This window comes from Lemur catta, chromosome 24 (assembly GCF_020740605.2).
Source record: "Lemur catta isolate mLemCat1 chromosome 24, mLemCat1.pri, whole genome shotgun sequence".
Classification (NCBI taxonomy): Eukaryota; Metazoa; Chordata; class Mammalia; order Primates; family Lemuridae; genus Lemur; species Lemur catta.
In genome coordinates, this window is record NC_059151.1 from 13041086 (window position 1) to 13066757 (window position 25672).

At 44.4% G+C, this 25672-nt stretch overlaps 1 protein-coding gene across 2 annotated transcripts in view; it reads right to left on the bottom strand.

Annotated features, from left to right (window-relative positions):
• Positions 1-23183, bottom strand: part of PPP3CA (protein phosphatase 3 catalytic subunit alpha) — a 295122-nt gene extending 271939 nt beyond the window's left edge. For both annotated transcript variants that reach the window (XM_045536752.1, XM_045536751.1), the window contains exon 1: positions 22676-23183. In XM_045536752.1, the coding sequence (XP_045392708.1) occupies positions 22676-22733 (58 nt within the window). In that variant the 5' untranslated portion in view covers positions 22734-23183. The remainder of the gene's footprint in view (positions 1-22675) is intronic.
• Between the last annotated feature and the right edge of the window lie 2489 nt (positions 23184-25672).

The following is a 25672-nucleotide window of genomic DNA, read 5'->3' on the forward strand; positions in this document are numbered from 1 at the left end:
ATTATTTTAAAGACTAAAATTTGGATTTCTTCAGTGCCTCTTATGGAAGGAATCTAAAGTACTTCAACAAACTAAGGTTAATTGTGCATGTGTGATGAGTGTTACCTGCTCTCTCTTCAGTCAAGGGCGGACTGATTAACTCACTCACCCAACGCAGTGAGGACTCAATGGCGTCAGAAAGTGTCTAAATATCTTGTGTCCCTGCTCTATTTCCCGGAACAAAAATCCTGTCTTACCCTAATATCTCAGATGTTAAAACCATCAGGTTAATAGTCTATGCTTTCGCATACAAGCCACCTTGTCTCTTTGAGGTATACAACTTTTAATAATTGTAATTATCTCAGAAAATACTTATACAGCACTTACTATGTATCCGGCATAATTCCTAGTGCTTTACATGTATATTAATTTATTTAATCCCCATAACAACTCTACAGGTAGGTGCTGTCACTACCCAGACAAGAAACCTGAGGCACCTAATTAACTTGCCCATGGTCACTCAGCAAATAAGCAGCAAAGCCAAGCGTCAATGCAGGTAGTCTGGGTCTGAATCACTCCCTCCACCATATGCAGCTGAAGGTAAGGAGCACAGAGCACATAAATACTCCTCCTTGCTCCACTGTCCAGCTCTGTTCTGCTACTTTGCCCACGTGCCCACATTTACTGAGCACTCAGGAGTCACAGCTAAATGAACAAAGTACCGAGACTGAAGTCACTGACTTAAAGAAAATCAAACAGCCATGTACACACACACAGAAAAATTTAAGAACAACAACAAATACTTAGAATCCTAACAAGTGCAATGACATGAATTTACTCAACTCCTAGACCAGCTGTTGCTCATTTGGTATTCCATTATCTCCCTACTTCCCTCAGTGTAACTCTTCACCTGAAGGAAAGAATGGAACAAAAAAATACAATATATTTTGGCAGCACTTTCACTCCCTAGTGCCAAGGGAGGGTAAGAGCAGTGAAGAAGCTCGGTCCTGCACCAAAGGGAGTTACTTTCTATACCTTCCCCAGTCAGTTACCATTCCTGGAAAGACTAAGTGTGAGCCCTGAATTTCTTCCATCTCCCATTCTTGTTTAAGGATCATTTTCAACACATGATTTACAAGACAAAATGTTCTGTTCAGAGTTAAGTAGCTGGAACAGAATAGAAAGATACTCTAGTCCTATTAAACCAGCACATTTTAAAGCCTGGCAAAACTTAAGAATTGCCTGAGATATTAAAAAAAAAAAAAAAATACCCATGTGAGGGTCTGATTAGAGAGTCTGATTTAACTGGTTAGAGCTAACACAGGGCACCGGCAGGTTTACCAGTTTTCCATGGCAATGTGTAACGATGCCTGCAAGGCACCTGTTTAGATGCTGCCCAAAGCTGTAGAAATCATAACGTGCATACAAATCACCTGAGGATCTAATTTAAAATGCAGATTCTGGCTCCGTGTCTGAAGCAGGGTCTGAGAGTCTATTTCTAACACGCCCCCGGGCAAGGCGATGCTGCCGGCCTATGGCCCACACTAGGGAGCAGCGAAGTTCTCTCCCCCATCAACCAATTACTATAATGAGCAGTCAAAGCAAGGAGGACTGGAAAACACATTACAATTCAAGGCAATGTAAAATGCTTCGTTTTTACATAAAAGAGATACATAGTTTTGAAAAGCAACTTGAATCCACAATGAATGATTACAGAACACAGGGCTATTCTGAACTGAGTTCATGTGCACCAAGCATGAGGGACCGTCCCCAGCCCTGAGTCCGTATTCAGGAAACGTTAGTTAGTTCATTACAATTTTATTAATAAATGAGTACCAAGTGATGACTATCATGAAAACTGAGTGCAGATGTATAACTTGTTTTTTAGAAAAACATGACTTCCACTGTTGAGTCTCTACATTCTGTCACGTTCTCCTATGACTTTAGACCATCTGGTACAGAGATATAACACTGCTGGCCCCACAGTCAAAGTCTGTGCATTTGCCAACATGATGTCTGGGACCTGCTTTAAAACTACTTTGGCTGAGAGAAAGAAAAGAGAAAAGGAATAAAGGAAATGTAGTAAAATTTCCAGTATTAATCTGCGTGATAGGCACGTGGGAGTTAACTGTCCTCTTTTAAATTCTACGTATATTTCACATTTCTCAAATTACTTTTTAAATGTTACATTTAATTCCAGCTTCATCACTTATTAGCTCTGTGATTGTGAGCAAATTATTCAACTTCTCTGATTCCCAGACTTCAGAACAGGTTTCCATATTAACCTCCTCCCAGGATTACCTTGGGGATTAAAAGAAACAGCATTTGCAAAAATAACTGACGCCAAGTAGGTCACATCGTAAAGACAAATTTAATTTCAATCCAAATGGGTCCAGTTTAAAGAGAAGCAAAAAGTATGTGGAAGTGTTTCTAAAATTGAAACAGGTGAAGTCTATGAAGACTGAAGAAAACATACTGTAAGGCCACCATTTCTGTTCCTTCTATTGCTGTTTACTTAACAATCTAGACCAGATTCCAACAGAAAGAGCAACAGGTAGCATTCAAAAATCTCCAGAATGCCATGTCCTGAGATAAGTGCATGAAAAATTTCTTGCATGACAACACAAATCAACTAAGGGTGGCCTGCAGGCAAACTCCATTTCCAGCCGCTATCCTATTGCCCTGTGTACGAGTAACACAGCTTTGCCTCCCGCTCACTCCCTGCAGTCAGGAAAATCCAGTGGAACAGTAGCTGGAGGTGGCAGTTAGGAGGGAAGCAGCACCTTGAATACAGGCCAAACAATCTAAGTAAATTATCACATCTGGTGCTCTCTCTTCACAGAATAGAAGTTCAATTAGGAACAGGTGGTACTTTTATTATCTGTAGCATAACTACATAAAATCATTTATTATTAGTGATAATTTCATCATTCTGGAAATAAATCATTCACAAAACCTCACAGTTGAAACCTGTGACAAAGGACAGGGTACCATTACACCCAGGAGGTCACAGCACACAGCTCAGCATAAAAGTGATATTAAAAGCAGAAGTACACAAAACAACTTATGCACATTTCCATTTTATAAGAATATGGAGAAGCAACACAGTCTTCCTTCTGTAAGTGGCAATTCAATTCTAATCAAATACTGTGACCAAGGGGACTCCAGCCTCTCTTCCATAAGAAAAAATTCCAAAGCCTGGAATTTACTACAAAGATGTTTGCCTCCTACATGAGTTCAAGAAAAAAGTAAAAACAGTGAATTCAGAAGTTGTATTCACTAAAGGAATCCTCAAAAGAAGTGCTATGTTAATATTCTACTTTAAAATTTCACCCTTAAGACACAAATTAAATCCACATTTGTAAAAAAAAAAAAAAAAAAAAAAAAGCATATTTTCTCACCTTGTTCGTATGTGAACCACTGGTATGTTCAGTCATTGGTTATTTTACTTCGATATTTCTATTGGAATACAGACTTACCTGACAATTTTCCTATACTTATAACACTCAAATTACCCATGTACGTAGCAATAAACACTGGGCATAATATCTCACTATCGATTTCCTTATATGATAAAGGTATTTCAGGCAAGGTCTGGCTTCAGAATGGAAATAAACACACACAGTAGGAAAGCTGAAACATATGTTTTGTTTTTCCAGGCCATGAAAGACCTTACATTTCAATAAACATAAATTAACAAAGCAGGAATTACTAACAAAACACCCTAGTCCTATTCCTATTTAAGAATAAGTTATTTAAATCTTTTCATCTACATGTTAATGAACACCTTTCTAAACAAGAACCAAAAAGAAGTCAGGTTTGAAATCCAAGGATCACAAAAGTTATCACCAGGGGAAAAAAACGCAAGCAGATTCCAGCAGGGAAGAAATTTCCCCACATATGGAGGTACTCACCGTGAAGTAAGGGAAAGTAAGAGGCCCCAGCGTAAAACTGGAGCTCCCTGAATTCACAGACCTGGGGCATCAGGTGGGTGCTGACTCCTGCCTTGCACCTAAGCCAATGGCCTGCAACTACTTCAACCACAGAACTCAGTCAGTCAAACCAGATTCAGCTGGATCAGACACATGTTTAGCAATCGTGGAACAAAGAAATTTCTCCAGTCAACCTGCATCAGAAGCAGCATTAAAACTCTGAATCACTATCCCTTTCTTATCAATAATTTCTTTTAAACAATCAATTTAAAAACCGTAACTGGGCTATTCCTGAACATTCAACATAGTACAGAACAGTTAAAAGTGGTTGATGAAAAACTCTGATCGCAAAACAATTCGCACTTGCATCTAAAATGTTACAATGAAACCACATAACTCCCTCCTCAAAATGTTTCATGTGACATCTCCTTGAAGTGGCTTTCACTTTAGCTGTGTGTGGCTTCCTTTATTTGCTTTAGTAACAAAAATACGAAAATGAATACAGGCGTACCTCATTTTATTGTACTTGGTTTTATTTCACTTTGCAGATATTGCATATTTCACAAATTGAAGCTTTCTGGCATCTCTACCACAAGCAGGTCTAACAGCGCCATTTTCCCAACGGCAGACGCTCACGTCATGTCTCTGTATCACATCTGGGTAATTTGCACAATATTTCAAACGTTCTCGTTGTTAGTGTATCTGTTATGGTGACCTGTGATCAGTGGTCTTTGATGTTACTACTGTAGTTGTCTTGGGCACCATGAACCTCACCCACATGAAGACAGCAAACCTAATCCCTACAGGTTGCCTGTGTTCTGCCTGCTCCCCTGACCTGCCCCTGCACTGTCTCTCTCCCTCTCCTGAAGCCTTGCTCTTCCCTGAGACACAACAATATTGAAATCAGGCCAATTAATAACACCACAAAAGTCTCTAAGTGTTCATGTGAATGGAGGACTCACGTGTCTCTCACTTTAAATAAAAAGCTAGAAATGATTAAGCTTAGTCAATACACATGGCAAAGCCAAGATAAGCCCAAAGCCAGGCCTCTTGTGCCAAACAGTTAGCCAAGTTGTGAATGCAAAGGAAAAGCTCTTAAAGGAAATTAAAGGTGCTACTCCGGTGAGCACACAAATGATAAGAAACAGCCTTACTGTTGAGATGGAGAAAGTTTGAGTGGTCTGGAGAGACGATCACATCAGCCACAACATTCCCTTAAGCCAAAGCCTAATCTAAAATAAGGCCCTAACTCACTTTAATTCTAGGAGGGCTGAGAGAGGTGAGGAAGCTAGCAGAGGTTGGCTCAGGAGGTTTAAGAAAAAAACACATCTTCGTAAAAGTGTGAGGTGAAACATCAAGCGCTGATACAGAAGCTGTAGCAAGTTATCCAGAAGATCTAGCTAAGATAGATGAAGGTGGCTGCACTAAACAATGGATTTTCCACGGAAAAGAAATAGCCTTGTTTTGGAAGAAGATGCCACCTAGAACGTTCGTCCTAGAGAGAAGTCAATGCCTGATTTCAAAGCTTCCAAGAACAAGGCAGCTCTCTTGTTAGGGGCTCATGAAGCTAGTGACATTAAGTTGAAACCAATGCGTGTTTACCATCCTCAAATCCCTAAGGCCCTTAAAAACGATGCTAAACCTACTCTGCCTGTGCTCTAGAAATGGAACAAAAAAGCCTGACAACACGTCTGTTTACAGCATGCTTTACTGAGTATTTTAAGCCCACTGTTGAGACTTACTGCTCAGAAAAAAAGATACTTTTCAAAATATTACTGCTCACTGACAATGTACCTAGTCACCTAAGAGCTCTGATAGAGATACACAAGGAGATAAATGTTCTCAAGCCTGCTAACACGATATCCATTCTGCAGCCCATGGATCAGGGAGTAATCAAACCTTTCAAATCTTGTTGTTTAAGAAATGTATTTGGTGAGGTTGCAGCTGCCATAGATTGGGATTCTTCTGATGGATCTAAGCAGAGTACCTTGAAAACGTTCTGGACTCACCATTCTAGGTGCCACTAGGAACATTCATGATTCATGGGAGGAGGTCAGAAGATCAACGTTAACAAGAGTTTGTAAGAGGCTGACTTTGAGGGGTTCAAGACTTCAGTGGAGAAAGTAACTGCTGATGTGGTGGAAACAGCAGGAAAACAAGGATGAGAAGTGAAGCCTGAAGATAGGACTGAATTGCGACAATCTCATGGTAAAACGTGAATGGATGAGGAGTCGCTCCTTACAAAAGAGCAAAGAAAGTGGTTTTTGAGATGGAATCCACCCCTGGTGAATATTGTGACCATTGCTGTTACGATAACAACAGATTTAGAATATTACATAAACTTAGTGGATAAAGTAGCAGCCATCCTGACTCACTCAAGGCTCCAGTGATCATTAGCACTTTTTAACAATAAAGTATTTTTTAATTAAGATATGTACATTTTTTTAGACATAATGATGTCACACACTTAACAGACTAAAGTACAGTGTAAACAGAACTTGTATGTACACTGGGAAACCAAAAAATTCGTGACTCGCTTTATTGCAGTATTTGTTTTTCTAGCAGTGGTCTGGAACCAAACCCACAGTATCTCTGAAGTATGCCTGTATAAAAAAGCAAAGTCTCTACAAGAAAGCCAACAGTGTACAATATTAGCACTAGATAATTTGTCTTTTACAGTGTAACCTAGGGGGAAAACTTAGGGTCCAATAAAAATGACTTTTTTATGTTAACTCGTCACTCGCATTTCTTTTTATGATTTGGGTCAGTTTGTGTTTTAACACCATGATGGGTCAGGAATACCAAGTAAAGCCTAGTTTACAGTGTAATCCCATTGTTGGGAGCCTCAGCAACATAGTTCTACAAAAGAGACAGAAATACTGGCCCCACAAAAGTACGAGATTTTTCTCTCACAGAAAAGGCTGATGTTCCAACAACATGATTTCCAGCAGCAGCAATGTTTTTCCCAACTCACTGACACCACCCAACACATCTGGCCTCATCTGCCCCTCAGATTAGTGTTAGGCATTAAAAGCCCAGAACCTGGAGTCAAGACTTGGAGTCCAAACACCTGCTTGGCCACTTACTTACCAGGTGACCTTGCAGCAGGTATTTAAAACGAGGCAATCCACGTGCAGGGTATAGACATTGACATTACTGACAGTTTTAGAATAGAAAGCTCAAAAAAATATAAAGGCGCTTTATTTATTACTGATTTTCTTTGAGCAAGAGCCTACGGAGAAGCAAGGTAGCCCACAAATTAACAAAGTGTTATTTTCAAATATAAGTGTGAAATAATATGTTATAAAACATATGCCAAAAATAAATACACAAACGCTGTGATCGTTATCCCTGGAAAAATCTCCTTCCTGAGGTCACAAAAGATTAAAATAAAGCTCGGGGTAGGCCAACGCGTGACACATTTTTAAAAAATTTATCATTCCTAAGTATGGCTACAGAAAAATATACCAATTAGGGTAAGAAAAACAATTGCTCAAGCACCTCTCCCCCCTCTTTTTTTTCTATAGAAGCCACAGCTTCTTCTTAACACCAGTGGGCACCTTTCCCATATCATACACACAGAACTAAAGATGATTTGTGAATGCACTAGTTCAAACTGGCTCCAAAAATTAATTTGCTAGTCAGGCTTGGGTAAAGCTTACACAAATGACATGAATTAGAGTAAATAACTAAAAAGAACAGATAGGAGAATCCCAATGTTTAAAAGATCATCTAAAAAGGCTAGAGCCAGAGGACAAGATTGGCAAGATTAAATCAAACTGAGGTGTTACTTTATATATTTTTTTGAGACAGAGTCTCACTCTGTTGCCCTGAGTAGAGTGCCGTGGTGTCAGCCTCGCTCACAGCAACCTCCAACTCCTGGGCTCAAGTGATCCTCCTGCCTCAGCCTCCCGAGTAGCTGGGACTACAGGCGTGTGCCACGACACCAAGCTAATTTGTTTATTTTTAGTAGAGACTGGTCTTGCTCTTGCTCAGGCTGGTCTCGAACTCCTGAGCTCAAGTGATCCTCCTGCCTCGGCCTCCCAGAGTGCTAGGATAATAGGTGTGAGCCATCGCACCTGGCCTGAGGTGTTACTTTAAATTTTGTGCTTAGAATTATAAAATAATTACAAAATCCAAAGTGAAGGAGACCTGGCTTATGAATTCATCATGTGAAAATGCTCTGGGAGGGACAATGAGAAAGTCGGGTATTCCTTAAGTCAAAGGTATTAGAAAAAGTAATTCCCAACTTGGCTACGTTAATAAAAATAAGACACTGAAGGGGGAAAAGGAAACACTAACATCATTATGCTTTTGTAATAAACCGGAGTATCTCCTCCAGTCAATTTATCTGTTGTTAAAAAAAAAAAAAAGGAAAAAGGAGAAAATTATCTGCCAGGTATTGCACTGAACACTGGGGAAATCAGGTGGATAAGGACCCTGCCCTCAAAGATTTCACAAAGAGCAAAACTGTTGCAAACATTCATGATATACTGTATGCACAAGGGACGGGAAGTAGCACAGGCTGCTGCGCTTGAGGGGGTTAGAGAAGTTTTACACAGGAGGCAGCAAAAATGTCCCGTGTGGAGGTAAAGCAAACGAAAACCACGGACAGTCCAGTTTGCATTTTTCACTGGTTCAGTTGGATCAACTTTTAGCATGCACGAAGCACAGATAAACATTCAGAATGTACATGTGAATAAAATGTTCTCCCTGCTTTCAAGACTTTATATTCTAATAAACTGGAGACTTACATTCAGTAAATGTGACATATGCTCTATTATAAATATTTTCAGAATTCATGTAAGGGTCAAATTCCATAATATATAAAGAGTTTCTACAAATCAGTAAGAAAAAGATCAATAACCAAATAGGCAATTAGCGTAATTGTATGTTCATTTTAGAAAAATAATTCTAGGGACAATGTGAGAAAATTAATGTACAGGAAGGGACAAAGTTGAACGCTCCTGCAGCACCAAGTGAAGTACCTAAAAGGCCCGAACTGAGTGACATGTTTAATCAACTAGGTGGATGACAATAAAAACTCCAGGATAGGAAACAGAGAACAGATACCCCACTTTGTTTTCGCCATACCTATCCACAGAAGCTGCTGCACACATGCTCTGCGACACAGCGCCGGAGGAAAGACTAGGCTGCAAATACAGACATGCTAGTCATCAGTCTACAAGCAGGAACCAAACCTATGAGTAGAGTAAGATGAGACTACCTGGAAGAACTTATAAAGGGATAATAAAAGAACCTCAACATTTAAAATTCAGTCAAGAGGAGCTGGTAAAGAAGTCAGAGATAAGGGAAATCCAGGAAAGCTGATGAGAACATTTCAAGAAGGAAGAGGTGGCCCACTGTGTCAAACAGCACAGAAACCAGCAACTGGACAGCCACTGTCACCCTCTGCCAAACTGTCTCAGTGGAATAGTGAAGACCCCCAAACTACTGTACGATGGATTTGACCATGGGTAGGAGGTAAGGAAGTATATACTACAATGCAAATTACTTCTAGAAGTAGAAAGCTCGGCTTTAAAAGGAGCTGTCCAACAACAAAACGACAATACCTAACACGTATTGAGGACTCTGAGCAGACACTAGGCCAGGCATTTCACATAAAATTCCTGTCATTGTTACACACGCTTTGCAGTCACTATTACCATTTCCAACTTTTAGCACGAAAAATGGGCTCAAGGTGGTTCCATGTCTTGCCCGTGGAGACACAGGACTTATACCCAGGTTTTGTCGAGCTATGAGCCAGTGCTCTTTCCACACTCTGACACAGCTTGTTAACCATGTAACAAGAATATCCTTTCCTTGAAAGACAGTTAAACTAGTTCACATTGAAGGTCACTTCCACCTTCAACAGGCCATCATTCTATCTCATACACCCTGCTCAAAGGTTGAGTTATCACTGCTACAAAATTCCAGATATAAATGCTCATCACTACTCTTTTGGCAGCACCTTTTATGCTACCTTCATTTTAAAATAAGCAGAATGTCCAAACACAGGTCTATAGATACTATACCCCAAGAGAATTAATATTGGTCACATTTTTGCCAAAAACTACAGTACAGTCTATAAAGACGGTGAATCACTGCCTTCTCCATACTCCCACACCACGTTGCACCTTCTGCTATTAGAGTAATTACGACTTGCACTGTGATTTCCTCTGCCTCCCACATCGGACAGGAACCTTCAGGGACTGCCTGCTTCATGGCAGGCCCCGGAAACGCCATGCAGGGCCTGGCTGGCGGCGGGCACTGAAACTCTGCTGTGTACATGGCCAGGATGGAAAGACGGATGGCTAGATGGTTTGACAAGGGAAAGAAATATTTTCAACAGCCATTTTACACTCCACAAATTAATCTATTTACCAACTGGGCTATTCACACAGGAAGGAGGGCAGGCAGTATGGAAAATTACACGATACTTACAAGAGGCATGGAATATGGATGGCATGAAAGAGAGGCATGAAAGTTCACTCTCAAAAAGGCTCCTGAGCAACAGGATTTTTCCTGGATTCAACACTCCCCGAATGGAAGAAAATTTCAATTAGCCAATTCAGTAAATTATTTTCTTAAAGATCAGATATTTTTTAGACTTCTATCAAAGAAGGGCGATCTTATCCTAAATAAACAATCATGGAATTTCAGTCATGGCAACCCCAGGGAGATGTGTGAGGAGGAGGAAAGGCTCCCTAAAGCACTTTGAAATCACCCCAAAGGTTTCTACCTAAATGTTTCAAGATCTACTCAATTTACAGACCTGGACAGCAAAGGCATATTCTGCTGTCACGGGTCTCAGCAGTTTTTCCACAGCGATACACATGACATGACACACACTCGCACAAAACACTAGCATGAGTGAATCCAGAGTCTACCACCTATCAAAAATGTTCAGAGAAATACAAGAATAAAATACAAGCATAAAATTTCCTCTGTGATTAAAGTCATATCAATAAGATCAAGCAGAGGGCAAGGTATACAAAATGCCCAACACAACAGCTGTAGCTCCATCCCTTTACACGAGATGCAAGTGAAAATAACATTTTAGGGTTAAACGTCAATTCACTCTAGTTCATATATTTTAAAATACACTATTTGCAAACTCCTGTACGTGGTCATCAGTAGCTGTTAATACCTCACAGCTGAGTATAACACAGCGCTGTGTCGTGACGCAGTCCTTGGAAGCCACTGGCCTCCTACAGGTCTCAGTGAAACCTAATCGAGTTATCAAATTACAGTTGAATCCACTCCGTTAGCCAAACTCAATGGCCACAGGAGCAGTTCATCAATAACCTGCACAGACTGGGCACAAGGGAGAGGAGGCAGAAGGGGCAGCTCGACTCTGGACAGGGGTGGTGCTGAGCTGCCTCCGTGGCATGATTTGCAAAAATAAACAAGAGACATGATCTGACTCTCAATGGCCCCTGGTGTCATGCCTTCGTCCTGTCTCGATTACTCGCCTGTATTATAAATGAAAAGTGAAAGCAATGCCTCTAGAAAGCCACTGTTAAAACGCACCTGCTAGGTAGGTTTTCCGGGATAGTCCTACTTACAGAGCAGATTAGGCATCTGACACCTGGAAGCTGAAGCGGGCCCGGGGAAAGACGCGTGTAAAGGGATTTTCAGTGGGAAAGGCACGAGGACTAAGCGTGTCACGACAGTGGCATGTCTCGCTCACCCAAGGAGTATCACGGGATGCTAGATGGGCCCTTCTGTGAAAGGCTTTTGGGTTCGAGGCAGCTGAAAGGTCAGCGTAGGGACACAGAAGGGCAAGGCGAGAGTCCCAACGGACCTGAGCCCCAGGTGCGGGAGGTTCCACGGAAGGAGAGAAGCCAGTATGAACCTTTGTTCACTTCTCCACACTCAAGAGACTCTGACAACCTGACCTGGATTGAGAGGAAGGCTACTAGGACGGGAGAGGACCTAGAAACCGTCCGGTGTGGGGAACAGCTAGAAGACTTAGGAACAACAAAGCCATTTTTAGTATCAAATGAGCTCTCTTGCAGAAAACAGATGAGGCTCATTCTACGGAACTCTACAGGGCAATGCTGAATACAACAAATGTGTATTCAGAGCATCAGATTGTGGTCAAGCATAAAAAAATATTTCTTGCAAGCAGAGATGTCCAGGATGGAGAGGTCTCAGGGAGCAGGGAGCTCCTCTCACTACAGTGTACGTGCACTGGCAGCATTCCCGTCCAACGGGGAGGCCGGACAGGGACATCCACACTGCGGGTGGCCTGAGCAAGAATTCCAGTGCACTTCCCAATCCTAGGAGCCTGATGTGCTTCTTGTGCATTGCTCAGACATGAGCAAGTGGTAGAGAGAAAAGGTTTCACTTAACATCCTCAATCCTTCTCCCTAACACACAATGAGAGCAGTGGTTCTGGGGCCAGACAGGAAGTGAGGTTGCCAATGTTCCTTCCAGCTTCAAAATGTAGTAATTTTAGGTTTAGACTATTCTTTAGTAGATATACAGGTTCACATTTACAACCAAAACAAATGAGAATCTTTTACTCCCTCCATTCAAAAGATCCCCATAAACTATTGCAGTGTTAATTGTCCTTAACTGGTTAATTTCTTTTTTTTTAAATTCACCTAAGTGTCTGATGCTTCCAAATACTGCTTTCTCTTCCGCAGCTGATAGGGATGAAAGACAACATCTGAGCATGATCCACTAGGGAAAGAGGTTTCTAGTACTTGAAACATGTAGTTAAATCGCCACTTAGCCTTTTCTTATTCAGACTGAATAATCTCTCAGTTCTGGTCACAATTTAAAGTCATTTAATCATCTTGGGGATCTTTTTTTCTTTTTTCGACATACTCCAAAACCATACACATCCAATGCTAGAAGAGCATGTGGAATGAACGAGACCGCACCCAGGCGGAGTTAAGGTAAGGGCCAGAGGTAAGGGCCACTGGAGATTCCCTCCCGGCTGCTGCATGCAAACTGACAGAAACTGACGATGAGACTTCATATAAGAAACGGTAGCTTCCCTGGTCTTCAACTTTTTAAAATGAAAATACTTCTGTGCTGGGAAAACAAGAGTCCATCCCGGCCCATCTGAGAGACTGGAAACATTGCTTCAGAATGAAAATATTATGGAGCTTGGAAAGCCCCGGCTGGTCCGCTGTCATCAGAGGCCAGATGACCAGGTCTGGGGCCAGCGCAGGCTCAGTGGTCACCTGCAGGGATGACCAGGGCTGGCCTTTGCGAAGAACACGCACCACGGAGATGTCCCATCAGCAGAGCCGACTCAGGAGCACCTGTGCTCACGGGCTGGGCCTGGAGCTTTGCTGCTGGTCCGTACACATCGGTCCTCTGTCTGGGTGTACAGTACGTTTTACATCTCCATTCTAACTCCTGACCTGACAAATTCTTATTTCTCTGCATTTGCACACTGTGAAGTCTAACGTGGGCCTCCCAGGGGCTTTTCGCACAGCTACCCCGCAGCTCGGGGCCATCGCCTGTCTTCCTGAGAAAGAAACCATCGCCGCCATTGAGAAAACCAACCTGCACACCTTTGACGGGCGCTGACCCACTAAAACCCAAGCACTCCCCGGGGGAAAGCCACTCCGGCCAGTCGTGCTTCCGCGTGCTGGCTATTGGGCAAAAAACATACAATCCCAGTTAATAAAATACCGTATTTCAAAACCTCATGTGAAAACCTACTTCTAAAAGGACTGGGGCTTAGAAATCAAGAAACTCATCGGCTGTGTGTGAGCCGATCAGGATTTAAGATCTACAAAATTTTAAAACAGAAAAGAACCCCATAATTTAGACATTTACATCCATCTTATCCTTTACCTGTCACTTCATGGCTTTCACAACCGTGTATCAAATGCCCACTCTGTGGCAGGCCCTGTGCTAGAGCTGAACACGCAGAGGGAAACGGGCTCCTCTGTCCAGGGCTCCCCACTTCCCGGGGACAAGCAGCAGACAAGTAAACAAACCGTCACAGCAAAATGCTCTGATCACGCTGTCCTCGTGAGACAGAAGCAGCTCCGTCCCTGTGCTCCACGTGAAGGTGTCAAGAGATGCAGGTCACAGAGGAGGGGACATCCAACTGGAGCTTAAAGGAAGAGAACTAACTGATCAGGACAACTCTTGTTAGCCCAATAACCAGGCCCACACAGAGAAGGTGGACGTGTGCTTTAATAGTGTCAAACATACACAGCAAACCAACAATGCCACATTTCACCATTTAAAAAAAAAAAAAAAGTAATTCCTTTGTAAAAAGCAAACAAAAAAATAACAGAAACTTGAAATCCTGACTCAGGTTCTGTCATTTTAAAAGAAAAGTTTTATGTTTTTAATTTAATTTGATAAAATGGCTTAGCTTACAAAATGTTTAAAAACAAAATGTCAACGGATGGCTCAAAGCCCACTCAGGAGAATACAGGAGTCAGCAGAGTTACTGCCATCTTTTTTTCCCTAACATCTCACGGCCCATCCATCCTTCCACTGGAGAGCATCCAATGACATTTTGGGGGCCAGAGAAGGACAGGAGGTCACGTTGGAAAAGGCTGCATTTCTGGATTACAAAAGCATTACAGAAAATGATAAATTGAGATGTAAACAAAAAAAAAGGCGGTTTTCTTTTGTTATGGTTTGATTTTTTCATAAAATTCACCAGGTTATTTTCTCTTCAAGTCCAATTCTGGGCAATAATTAAAATATACAAATCACCCAATAAATCAAACACTAAGTGATTAACCTATCTTTTCTCACTTTTCAAAAACTGACTGACCTAAGAAGAAATATAACAAAAACTAAAAGAAAGCTTTCAAGTTCAAGGTAATAAGCTAAGTTGAAAAGAATGTAGCCTCTTAAATTCAGATGGCATAAAGTCAGTTCCAACGACCAAACAGCAAAACTGTCCTCAATCTAACTGTGTCGCCGCCTTATTAATGCCGCCTTCTCATACTCCCTTCTCAGACTGGGCCGGAGAAGGAAGTATTCCAACTCGCCAGTCACCATATAGAACCCTTGACAGAGAATCAGAGCTTAATATAATGCATTCAACATAAACACAGCATTTGTCTTCATTTTATTGCTTCGGAAGGCGCGTTAGAACTTTGCAAGGCCCAAATCATCCAACAAGAACTTACTCAGTGCATAATAAGCAAGGCATTGAGGTAGGCACCACCAGTCCAATGACCATATTTTCCAAACTACAACTGTGAATGCACATATTAACAAATAATTTTATGTAACTTCCAAGTATACGCAGCAACATGGGAGGCAGAGTTTAGACACTGACATACTAAAATTTCCAAAACATTCTAATGCTACAAAGAAACAACTGAACAATTTAAATCAGAACTAGTAATTCCACCCAGAAAAAGGAAAACTGGGGCAACGCAGTCACCATAGGCCTAGCGCGGTGGCTCACGCCTGTAATCCTACCTCTCTCAGAGGCCAAGGCAAGAAGATTGTCTGAGCTCAGGAGTTCAAGACCAGCCTGAGCAAGAGCGAGACCCCGGCTGTACTAAACATAGAAAACATTAGCTGGGTGACTAAAAATAGAAAAAGTTAGCTTGGCGTGATGGCACGCACCTGTAGTCCCAGCTACTCCGGAGGCTGAGGCAGGAGGATCACTTGAGCCCCAGGAGTATGAGGTTGTCGCGAGGTAGGCTGATGCCATAGGACTCTAGCTTGGGCAACAGAGCAACACTCTGTCTCAAAAAATATATATATATATATGTACATATATATAGTCACCATAAAAAAGATTTTCTTTAGGTCTAAGAATTTTAGAGCTGATGAAAAATTTCTTTAAAATTTAACTCCACAGAAATAAAACTCTCTCTGAACATCAATTGTCATCCTTCTGGTTTCATAACTGTAGAAAGCACCTGAAATTGACACCCACGGTGAGGCGGTGTATAATAATCTAGAGGAGGATTTTAAAAATCCCTGATATCTACTCGTTTTACTCTTTTGCAGATACATGCAAAATTTCCAGCTGCAAGAGACAGAATTTCATAGAAAGACCATCTTTTAAAATACAGTCATAGTATATTTTGCTCTGAGGCAGAGGCATGGGTTAAAGGAATAAAGAGAAGAAAAACACAACACCATTCCCCTCTATGATGGTCTCAGAAAGATTCTACCATAACTCCCAAAACACAGAATTTTAATAATTTATTACCACTTCCTCAGCTGGGGTTTTTACTTTTTGTTTTTAACATCTAAAGCTTTCACTCACCATTGGTCTAGGTCCTCAAATTGATGGCCAATCTGATTTACGACATTATTTGGAACACCAAACCATGGAGGAATACAAAATTGTTATTTGACTTCTTATAACTGATGGCTTCAAATTGAAGACAGAAAATTGTAAAATAAAATGAATTTTAAATGCTGAAAATGTCAAGAGTACTAAAGACTTAATTTACAAACTGAAATCTTCTTTCAATGCCTACATCACTCCCAACTGATGACTGCATTTTACAAAAGGAGCGAAACACCTAAGCAGCATTGGCTCACAGTTTTCACTTGAGCTTTCTCTAGAAATTAACAAAATCCTCAAACTAGAGCAACAGTGTGGGTCATTATCCGTAGTGCAGACAAAGAGGCTTAAGATAGCACCTTTCAAAATAAAAGTAAATAAAACTCCTTTGTAAGAAAGTATGCTATGGTATTTCTATTTCTGTGTATATATATACTTGAATAAAAAACAATGTCTAATGGTATTTCTTTAGTGAACTTCATGTCAAGATCAAACCAGATGACAACGTTTATCACCAGAATTTTATGTTTCTGCTAAATACAGAAATACAAAAGATTCTCCTAATCAAACTATTTTACATAGCTAGTAATTCAGTAAAACAAAATGGGCAACAAAATGTGTTGATATCTTAAAAATACCAAAAGAAGTGACAATTCTCAAAAATATTTTCAAGCAAGAAAAGCCTCTTTAATAAGGAAAAAAAGGTGCTTACACTTACCTGCATTCTAGACCCACCTGTGATCATTCTATCTATTCTGTTCCCTTTTCTTTAACTATAAAAATAAATGTCATCATAAGCTACTGTTGTAGACCCAAGGCATCCATGGCTTTCAATATTAATGGTTCTGACTAGTCTCAGGTGACCTGAAAACACATTAACACGTTGTCGTTTGTAATTCTGTGTCAGCAGTGACTATATTGTCATTACCAGGCGAGTGGATGTAGTATAATCACCCAGCCTCCCAAACCCCATTTCATGATCCTTTGGTTTTTACAAGTGAGTAGTGGGAACAATTACTGCCCTTTTATGTAATAAGGAAAGTAGCCTGTGAAGTTATAATATGTAACAGTGAAATTACAGAAAGTTGAAATTCAAACAATAAAAAAGATCAAAAAGTAAGTGGAAATTCAAGATCTCACCATATCCCTCTTGAATAGCAAAAGACCACTACACTAGAAAGTTGCTGAAAAAACTGACAAAATGATTTTTTAGTAATTATCAAAATTACATATCATAAATCATCACCATTCTTAATAGTTCTACAAGCGCATGATATATTTTCACAAAACTTTCAAAATGTTAATTTCACCAGATTTGCTAAAAGGAGAGTATCTCTATAAAAATGCTGTATTCCAACGAGGTCACTCTAAATGGATTCCTTATTTGCTTTCATAATTAGTTTCAACTGTACACATGACTGACACAAAAAAGATAAAGAAAAGCATAAGAGGCCAGTTATAAAAGTGATAAATGCATGGTATATCAAAGTCCTATATTTCATCTCTCTAAAATTGTAAATAAAAATAGGGCAGAAAGAAACAGATTTGAAAAGACATTTGCTAACTAACATAAACAAATCTTAGAATAAACCTCACTAACTAGATTCTAAGATAATAATTTTTCACATTTTAACTGAGTATCTGAAAATATATTGTCCACTTAAAGGAAGGGTTCTGCCCCCTACTTCCCAAAAAGAATATTATTTATAAAATGTTGATTATTCTCATTGATACCATTTTAGAATCACTGGAATTCCCCCGAGTCCCAGTCTCAATTGTTGCCTTAAGCCTTAAATGTACATGTTTTAAAAACAATGCACTGGTGTTATATTTACTTTATAGAACACTTGAATGGAAATACTAATGAATACATTAAGCAAATTTTTGATTAACAGCATGAATTTGCATACTGTTCACTAGTCCTGGAAAGAATTTGTTCTCTTAAGCGTATTAACCATGCTGGAACTATGTTGTTTATAATATTAATTAGGTGAGGGGACCCCTCTCTTCATATACAATGCTCATTTAACTTCAGCCACCAAACACCAACGTTTAATCATAATAAAGTTAAATTAATGATACTGAATTAATGAGGTTTCACTATACTCACATGGAAAACCAGATACATGGAACAACTCAACTGATGGTAACAAAATGTCAGTAAAATAAATTTACAATGAGTTCTTCCTGGCAAACCACAAAGAAATGGCATTATTTACTACTCTGTTTTAAAATCCGAACATGACAGTTATTACCAATATAGTATATTTTTGTTTTCTTTTTAAGTAGTATTGCTGGTCTCATTCAGCTAGAAACACGGTGGCCCAATCCTTATTTACTTAATGATGTTTTACTTTAATTAGCATCTTCTTGCATTTACGGTCTTAGCTATCTTTCCAGAATTTTCCTCTGCATACTTTGTCTATATAAAGAGTATATAAGCTGCCAATACACAAGGAAAAACAGCTCATTCCCCAGAGCCAAAAGCAACCTTACACAAAGCACAACAGTGCACTACCTGGAGTTTTTGAGAGAGTCCCCAGAACTCTTCCCAGCCTGCCATGGGGCCTGAAATTTCTACCACATTAATTGGTTTTGGTTTAGACAAAGGCCCACCACCAAATACTCGGAGATGGGAAAAGAGAAAATGTCAAGAGATGTAACAAAGCCACACATTAGGTATCACGTACAGTTTAATTTCCTCCAAGTGTTATATTTTTCACTATCATGTAGCAAAGTTCTATGGCCAGGAGGGAATGTTTGGGCCAGATAACAGCATTCCAGGCAGAAACAGGAGGGGAGAAATGAAGAAGAAGCTGAAGTTTTGCGCAAGGCTTGTGGAGCACCACTGCAGGAAAAGGCAGGCTACAGGGCGTGTTGACGGACGGGGAGGGAGACAGTTATTCTTCTGGTTATTGCCCCGAGTCTCTTGCCTTATAGCTACGTAACATTTCTTTTAAAAAATATAACATAAAACAATAAATGGATCACATTATTCTGATTTCCAACAAATGGCATTACCGAAATGTTTTCTCTGGTACACATCATGGTCATGCCAATATTCTTACACTTTCCATTGTTTTAATCCAAGAATAGCCAAAATGAAGTCGCACCAGTTTTGCTAACTGAAGCAACCTTTTCTCTGAAGTAATGTAAATGAGTGCTTTTCAACTCCTCTGCCATCATTTCCTCTCATTTTTAAGCTTTGGAAAACTGATCAGGATCTCTGAATACATCTAGCACTGTGGTCCTCAACCCCTGGGCAGGGCCACAGCCCAGGACTGGTCCACGGCCTGTTAGGAAAGGGGCCACCCATCATCCCTGAGCTCTGCACCCCAGCACCCTACCGCACCCTTCCTCGGAAAACTGTCTTCCATGAAACAGGTCGCTGGTGCCAAAAAGGTTGGGGACCACTGCTACAAACCTCAAAACTGACACAGTTGAGACAAACTCAACCTCTCTCTCCAAAGTGGCATTAAGGAGGTACGATTAAGAAAGTGGTCACATCCACAGAGCAGAATCATGGACACTGGAGACTCTGAACCGGAAGAGGGTGGCAGGGTGGGAGGGGAGTGAGGGTTGGAAAATTACTTACAGGGTGCAATGTACACTATTTAGGTAACGGTTACACTGTAAGCCCAGACTTCACAACTAAGCACTATATCTACATAGGGAAAAAAAAAACAAAAATTGTACTTGTACCCCCTAAATCTATAAAGATTTTTAAAAATGCATAAGAAATGGTCACATCATCATATTACTACAAACAAAACCACAAACACAACTTTATTTGTAAACAGCAATTTGTTATACAACAAAAGCCAGATCACACCAAGGAAGATATCTGTGAACAAATAGCCATGGCATGACATGGTAACAAAGATCTGAATATTAAGGAGCACAACTCTTTCCTCAAGGATAATCTCTCCCCTGTGTTAAAGAATGAGTTAAAGAATAGCCACTGAGATGAAGTTGTAACAAAATTTAAAGTCGTGGTTTTGTGAACTATGTATTATCTAATTTTTGGAAACATAAAAAATCATTTGATAATTTGTTTCCCATTCAGTATATATGTACTTTTCACTCACTAAGTATATGAATAGTGTACACATATTCAAGGGGAAATGCTATTTCATAGAAGAAATTATAATCAAAATAGATTACCATCTCAAATAACTAACCATAAAAATCGTACGTATGACAAAATGTCGAACACAACCTTGGATGATGCCTTTCAAGCCAACTAAAGTCTACAAGGACGCATAAGAGAAATAGTAGCACCGTGCCCACCTTAAAATCAGGATTCATCAACAAAACTTTTTCTATAGTCAAAATTTAACATTTCACATCCGGATCCCTATCAAAACAAATGCAACATTAACTTTTTCTATTTTGAGTCTATTACCCACATTTGTATTTCAGTTCTGCAAAAGTATGCAAATCAAATTTTTGGAATGATGGCTGGGTGTATGTACTTATAATTAAAAAGTCATTTATGATAATATAGCATTAGGAAAAAGCAAGGCAAAATAACTATGGAATGACTGAAGGACTCTTCCATATTAACCAGAAAAGACACCAAGCAAGAATGTCTGAACAATTATTTTTACATTGTTCACCTGATGACAACTTTACACTTACATTAAGAATCTGCATTTTGTGATTTAAAGCAGGGAATGTGACCCTATGTGTGCACAGGAATGTTTTTTTAATTGCTAAAACATGTAATGGTATCATTTGAATTATAAGCTGTATGATGTTTCGAAAATGGGTTATCTTAACCTACAGACTGGAGCTACATGTAAGCTTAACATATTAGGGAGATACTTGTCATTCTCGGATATTTCAGCAAAAACTCTTAATTTTTGAAAATGTCAACAGAAGCCTTTACATGAAAAACATAGCTCTTTTGAATGAATTTGAATTGACTATATGAGAATCCATACTTGCAGGAAAAATAAAATAGTTGTGCATCTATCTGTAATCCTAGTTCAAATCATTTTTGCAGAGCTATTTCCTCATTATTTTCATGGGTCTATGAATCTTGCACTGAAGCAGGAATGAGTCCAATAGAATCAAAACAAAAGAAGATATTTTGTTCTCTCTCAAAAAAGGACACAATTTTCTCTATTACCACCAACACTCACGCATAAAAATTCCTTTAAAAAACTGAAAGGAGCAAAGATTAGTTCTGAAACCCCAGGGGAACTTATGGATGACGGTCTTCAGGCTGCCGGGTTACTTCACCTGAGTGTGCAGGGTGCACATGACTTTACTGGTTTGCACTCTAGTTGCTGCTCTGGCCACATCAGATACCCTCTCTGTCTACACCAGCCAGCGCTGCTCCCGATGTCAGAGGCCAGCACCGCGCACAGCCCGCGCCCACCCCTGCTCGGCTGGCTGTCCTGACCCCGGGAACAAGAGATACTACTTGATCCTGGCGGGTCCGCTCTGCGGCCTCATCCTTCCAGGATTCGGAGGATGGTTCCTCCCCCGGGTCCCCGTCGGACCCCGGCGAGGACGGCGGGTCCCCGTGCAGCAGGGAGGGCGGCCGCCGCCTGCCCCTTCCCCATCGCAGCCCGGCTGCTCCGTGCCAGCACGCAGGGCCCCCCGGCCGGCGGCGCACGATCCCGGGGCGGGGAGCAAAGACGGCACCAGGCACCCAGCAGCCCGTCCCCAAGGGGCGCCGGGGGGACACGGAGGAGGCGAGCGGGCGGAGGTTACCGCGCGGGAGGTGCGAAAGAGCGCGGAGCCCTCGGAGAGCAACGGCGGGTCGGCGGGGACCGGCGGGGGCGGCGAGGGGGCGCGAGAACCGCTCGCACGTCTCCCTCCGGCGTGCGGGGGAACCCCGGGGCGGCGGCGGCGGGGGCCCTGGGGCCTCCCCGCCCCCCGCGCCCCCGCAGCCCCCGCCCCCGCCCCGCGCGGAAGGAAGCGCCGGGCCCCCCCACGCTCTCCCGCGCTCTCGCGAGCCCTGTGCAGGCCCTTCCCGGGGGAGGGGGGAGGGGGCGCGGAGGGAATTGCTGCAATGGAGCTCCCGGAGAGCCCTGCCCGAGCCAGGCAGTCGCTGGAAAGCCACGGCCACATAAAAATGCCATATGAATTTTTTAAAAGCCATAAATCACCCCTCCCTCTGCAAAAGAAAACCATAAACCCGATCCCATGCAAACCTGCGAGCAGCCACCCACTTCCTATTTCTGTCACAGCAGCTACTCCCTGCCAGCAACCACCCCCCAGCGCCCCCTCCCGCCACCGCCACCGCCACCGCCGCCGCCGCCTACCCTCGGCTCAGCCATTTGCCAACTGACGCCCCCGGCGGTGAAAATGTCCCGCGTGGGGCCAGATGGGGGACGTGGGGGGGAGGGCGCCACGGCGGAGGGGGGTCGCGGGTCGCACATCCTAGAAGGTCCGCGGCTGGCGCGGGGACGGACCCGGGGCGGGGGAGGGGAGGCGAGGCGAGCGGCCGGGCGCCTGCGGCACTCGGGGCACCCACCGGGCAGCGCGGCGCTGCGCTTACCTTTCACCACCCTGTCGGTCGTCGACAACTTGGGATCAATTGCCTTGGGCTCGGACATCTCCAGCCGCCGGGGACAGCGACGCGCTGCTCGTCCGTCCGACTGCACACCCCGACCGGACGGCGGGCCGAACCCTCGATGCCGCCGCTGCGCTGCACCCGCGCGGCTGGAGGTCTGCGCTCTGCGCCGGCTCGAAAGTTGCTGCCTTGCCCGCGCGTCCCTCCGCCGCCGCCGGCCCCGCGCCGCGCTCCGGCTGCGCGCGTGGGGTTATTTATTTATTTTCTGAGCACGCCTCCCGGGTCTCCGCCGCTCCGGGGGAGGGGACGCGGCGCGGAGGCGCACTCGAGCTCCCACCCGGCTCGCAGACCGGGCGCCGCGGAATGGAGCCCCGCGCGCGCACACGGCCGGGATTAGACCGATCACATGGGGAGGGCCGGGGGCGAGGCGGGAGAGGCAAGGCCGCCGCTGTCAGTGCCACCAGCCGCACTCGGCGTCCCCGGCGGCGGAGACGCGGCCGCCGCTGCTGCTGCTGCCGCCGCCGCCGCTTCCCCACGCCGAGCGCCGCTGCCGCCGGAGACGTCCCGCCGCCCGCCGCGCCGCCCCTCGCTCTCACGGCTCGGCCGCGGAGACCGGCAGACAGTCCCGGGCACAACCCAAGCCCTGCGCCGCCTCGGCCGCCGCCGCCCCCGCCCCTTCCTCCCGCCGGCCCCGCCCCCTCCCCGCGGAGCCCGCCCCCTGCCGCCGGCCCGGCGTCGCGGCCCCGCGCGCTCATTGGCTGGCGCGCGCGTCGCTCAGCGCCAGGTGGGGGCCGCCCGCTCGCCCCCCCTCCCACTCCTCCCCGCTGTCCCCGCCCCCCGCTCTGTTTTCTCGGGGCCGCCGCGCCCGCCGCCTCCGCCGCCCGGTGCCTGCTCGGGTGTCACTGTCGCTGGCAGGCTGGGCTTGGGGAAGGGGGACGGGCGGGGGGTCGCGCCCGGGAGGAGGGGGGGCTCTGCCGCGCCGCCCCTCCCCCGCCGGGCCTCCGCACCCGGACCCCGCACACACGCCCGCGCCTCCCGGGCACCCGCGCCGCGCGGCGGGCCGAGCCGCAGCGTGAGTAGCGAGGGCGGAGGGTGTCTCGGGCGGGTGCGCGGCCCGCGGGAGGCCGAGACGGCAGGAGGCGGGTGGGGGCGAGCGGCGGCCGCGACGGGCGGAGGAAGGAAGAGCGCGGGGAGCCCCGCGCCCGCGGCGCAGCTGCTGTCGCTGCCGCAGCTGTCGGGGACGATCGCCAGCACGGCGACCGGTAACCGGTTTACCTCGGGCGGGCGGGCGCCCGCGGTGCTGGGGTGCACGGTGGTTGTTACTAACGGAGCTTTCGTGTCGGAGTGGCGGCTCTTACTGGCCTCCACCCACGCCCGCACGCCTTCGGAGGCGGGGGCCGCTGCGGAGCGCCGCGGGCCCGGGAAGTGGCGGAGTGTGCGGGCGCCGTGAGACGCAGGAGCCGGCTCTCCAAGGAGGACGGAAGCAGGAGACCGAGCGACCCCGGGCGACGCGGAGTCACCAGGGACAGTCCCGAGGATCTCCAAGGAGACATGAGACGGGAGAGACACGGGAGAGGGTCGCCTTTTCCCTGTTCACACGCACGCGCGCAGCCAGTGGTCGGGACAGGTGACACCACATCTGCCTTTCCTGCTCCTTCCAGCCACCCAGCACCCACTTGGTGCTTCCAATTCAGCAGGGCCTTGGAACCCAAAGCCATCCCCACACTTGTCCCTCCCCCCGTAGAAAGGAAACAAAGTAAACAAGCAGGAGTAGAGAGTGACAGTGGCCCAAATGCTCCTTTAAGCAAGTCTCCCCCTGCCCGAGGGTCACCTCCACACGGCCCCTCTCCCGACCAACCTGGGCCCTCAAGAACTCTCGAGGAGGTTGGAGCTTCTTTAGGGCTTTTTGAAGAAAGCTGAATAAATGTCTCACCCTCCGTCCTTCCTGTTTTATTTCCAAATTCCTTCAGTATCAGGTTTTTCCTATTTCCTGAATTGGACCAGGGCCCCAATTAAAAGGCCTAATAAAAGGTTTAGGGAGTTAGGAGATGGAGCCAGGAGAAGTGTTTTGGGGACAGGGATGAAATGAAACCTTGAACTTGAAAAATAAGTTTTCGGAACACACTAATTGTGCTGGCGCGTGACTTGAGTAGCGTGGCCTGCAAAGAACAGGAACACACTGAAGGCCAGGGAGCCTCCGCGAGGCCTCCTTGCAGAGGAGCAACGCAGGGCGCGTCCTACGGCACACACAGGCTGCCACCAGCCCCGAGAATGTGCTGCCCAATTTACAGCCCCAAAAGAGTGTGTGATAATTAGGCAGACAATTCATTCAATAAATATGCATTGTGCTCGTTTTATTTATGTGCCAGACACCGTGGTGGGTAATTTGGGGAGGGTGGTGGGAGGAGGTGTTGTATTTGAAAATGATCCTTGCCCTGCATAAAGCTTAGAGTCCGGTAGAATTTTCAGAGAACACAAAATTAGGACCTCGGAGATGCCACCGTAATCTCACAAGGGGGTTGTTGGAAACAGCCTCCCGAGCACAGGCAGAGCTAGTTGCTGAGGCAGATTTGGGAAGCTGGTCCCCGGCCAGATGGCACACAGCTGGGGAAGGATGCCAAGACCTGCGGGTGCCCAGGGCCTGCTTCAGGAAAGACCAGGAAACCACGTCCCGGGATGCTCATTCTCTCCCACATGTTGCAAAAAAGATGAAGTTCCCACCGTTATTTGGATTAACTTTTCACCAGGCATAGGACAGACATCTCTGAGCCAAGATCAGAAGGCTTAAAATGTCAGCACCATAGAAAAGTTTTATGGTACAGATAGGAAACAGGCACACCTTTGAGGCACACCCTTTAGTCCGCTACAAGTCTAGGACACATCCCAGCTGAGGTATGTGTGGGGGGAAAAAAATGTTATGAATCATAATCACTTTACGACACATCTTATTATCATCAGAAACTTTTCATGCATGTGTACGAT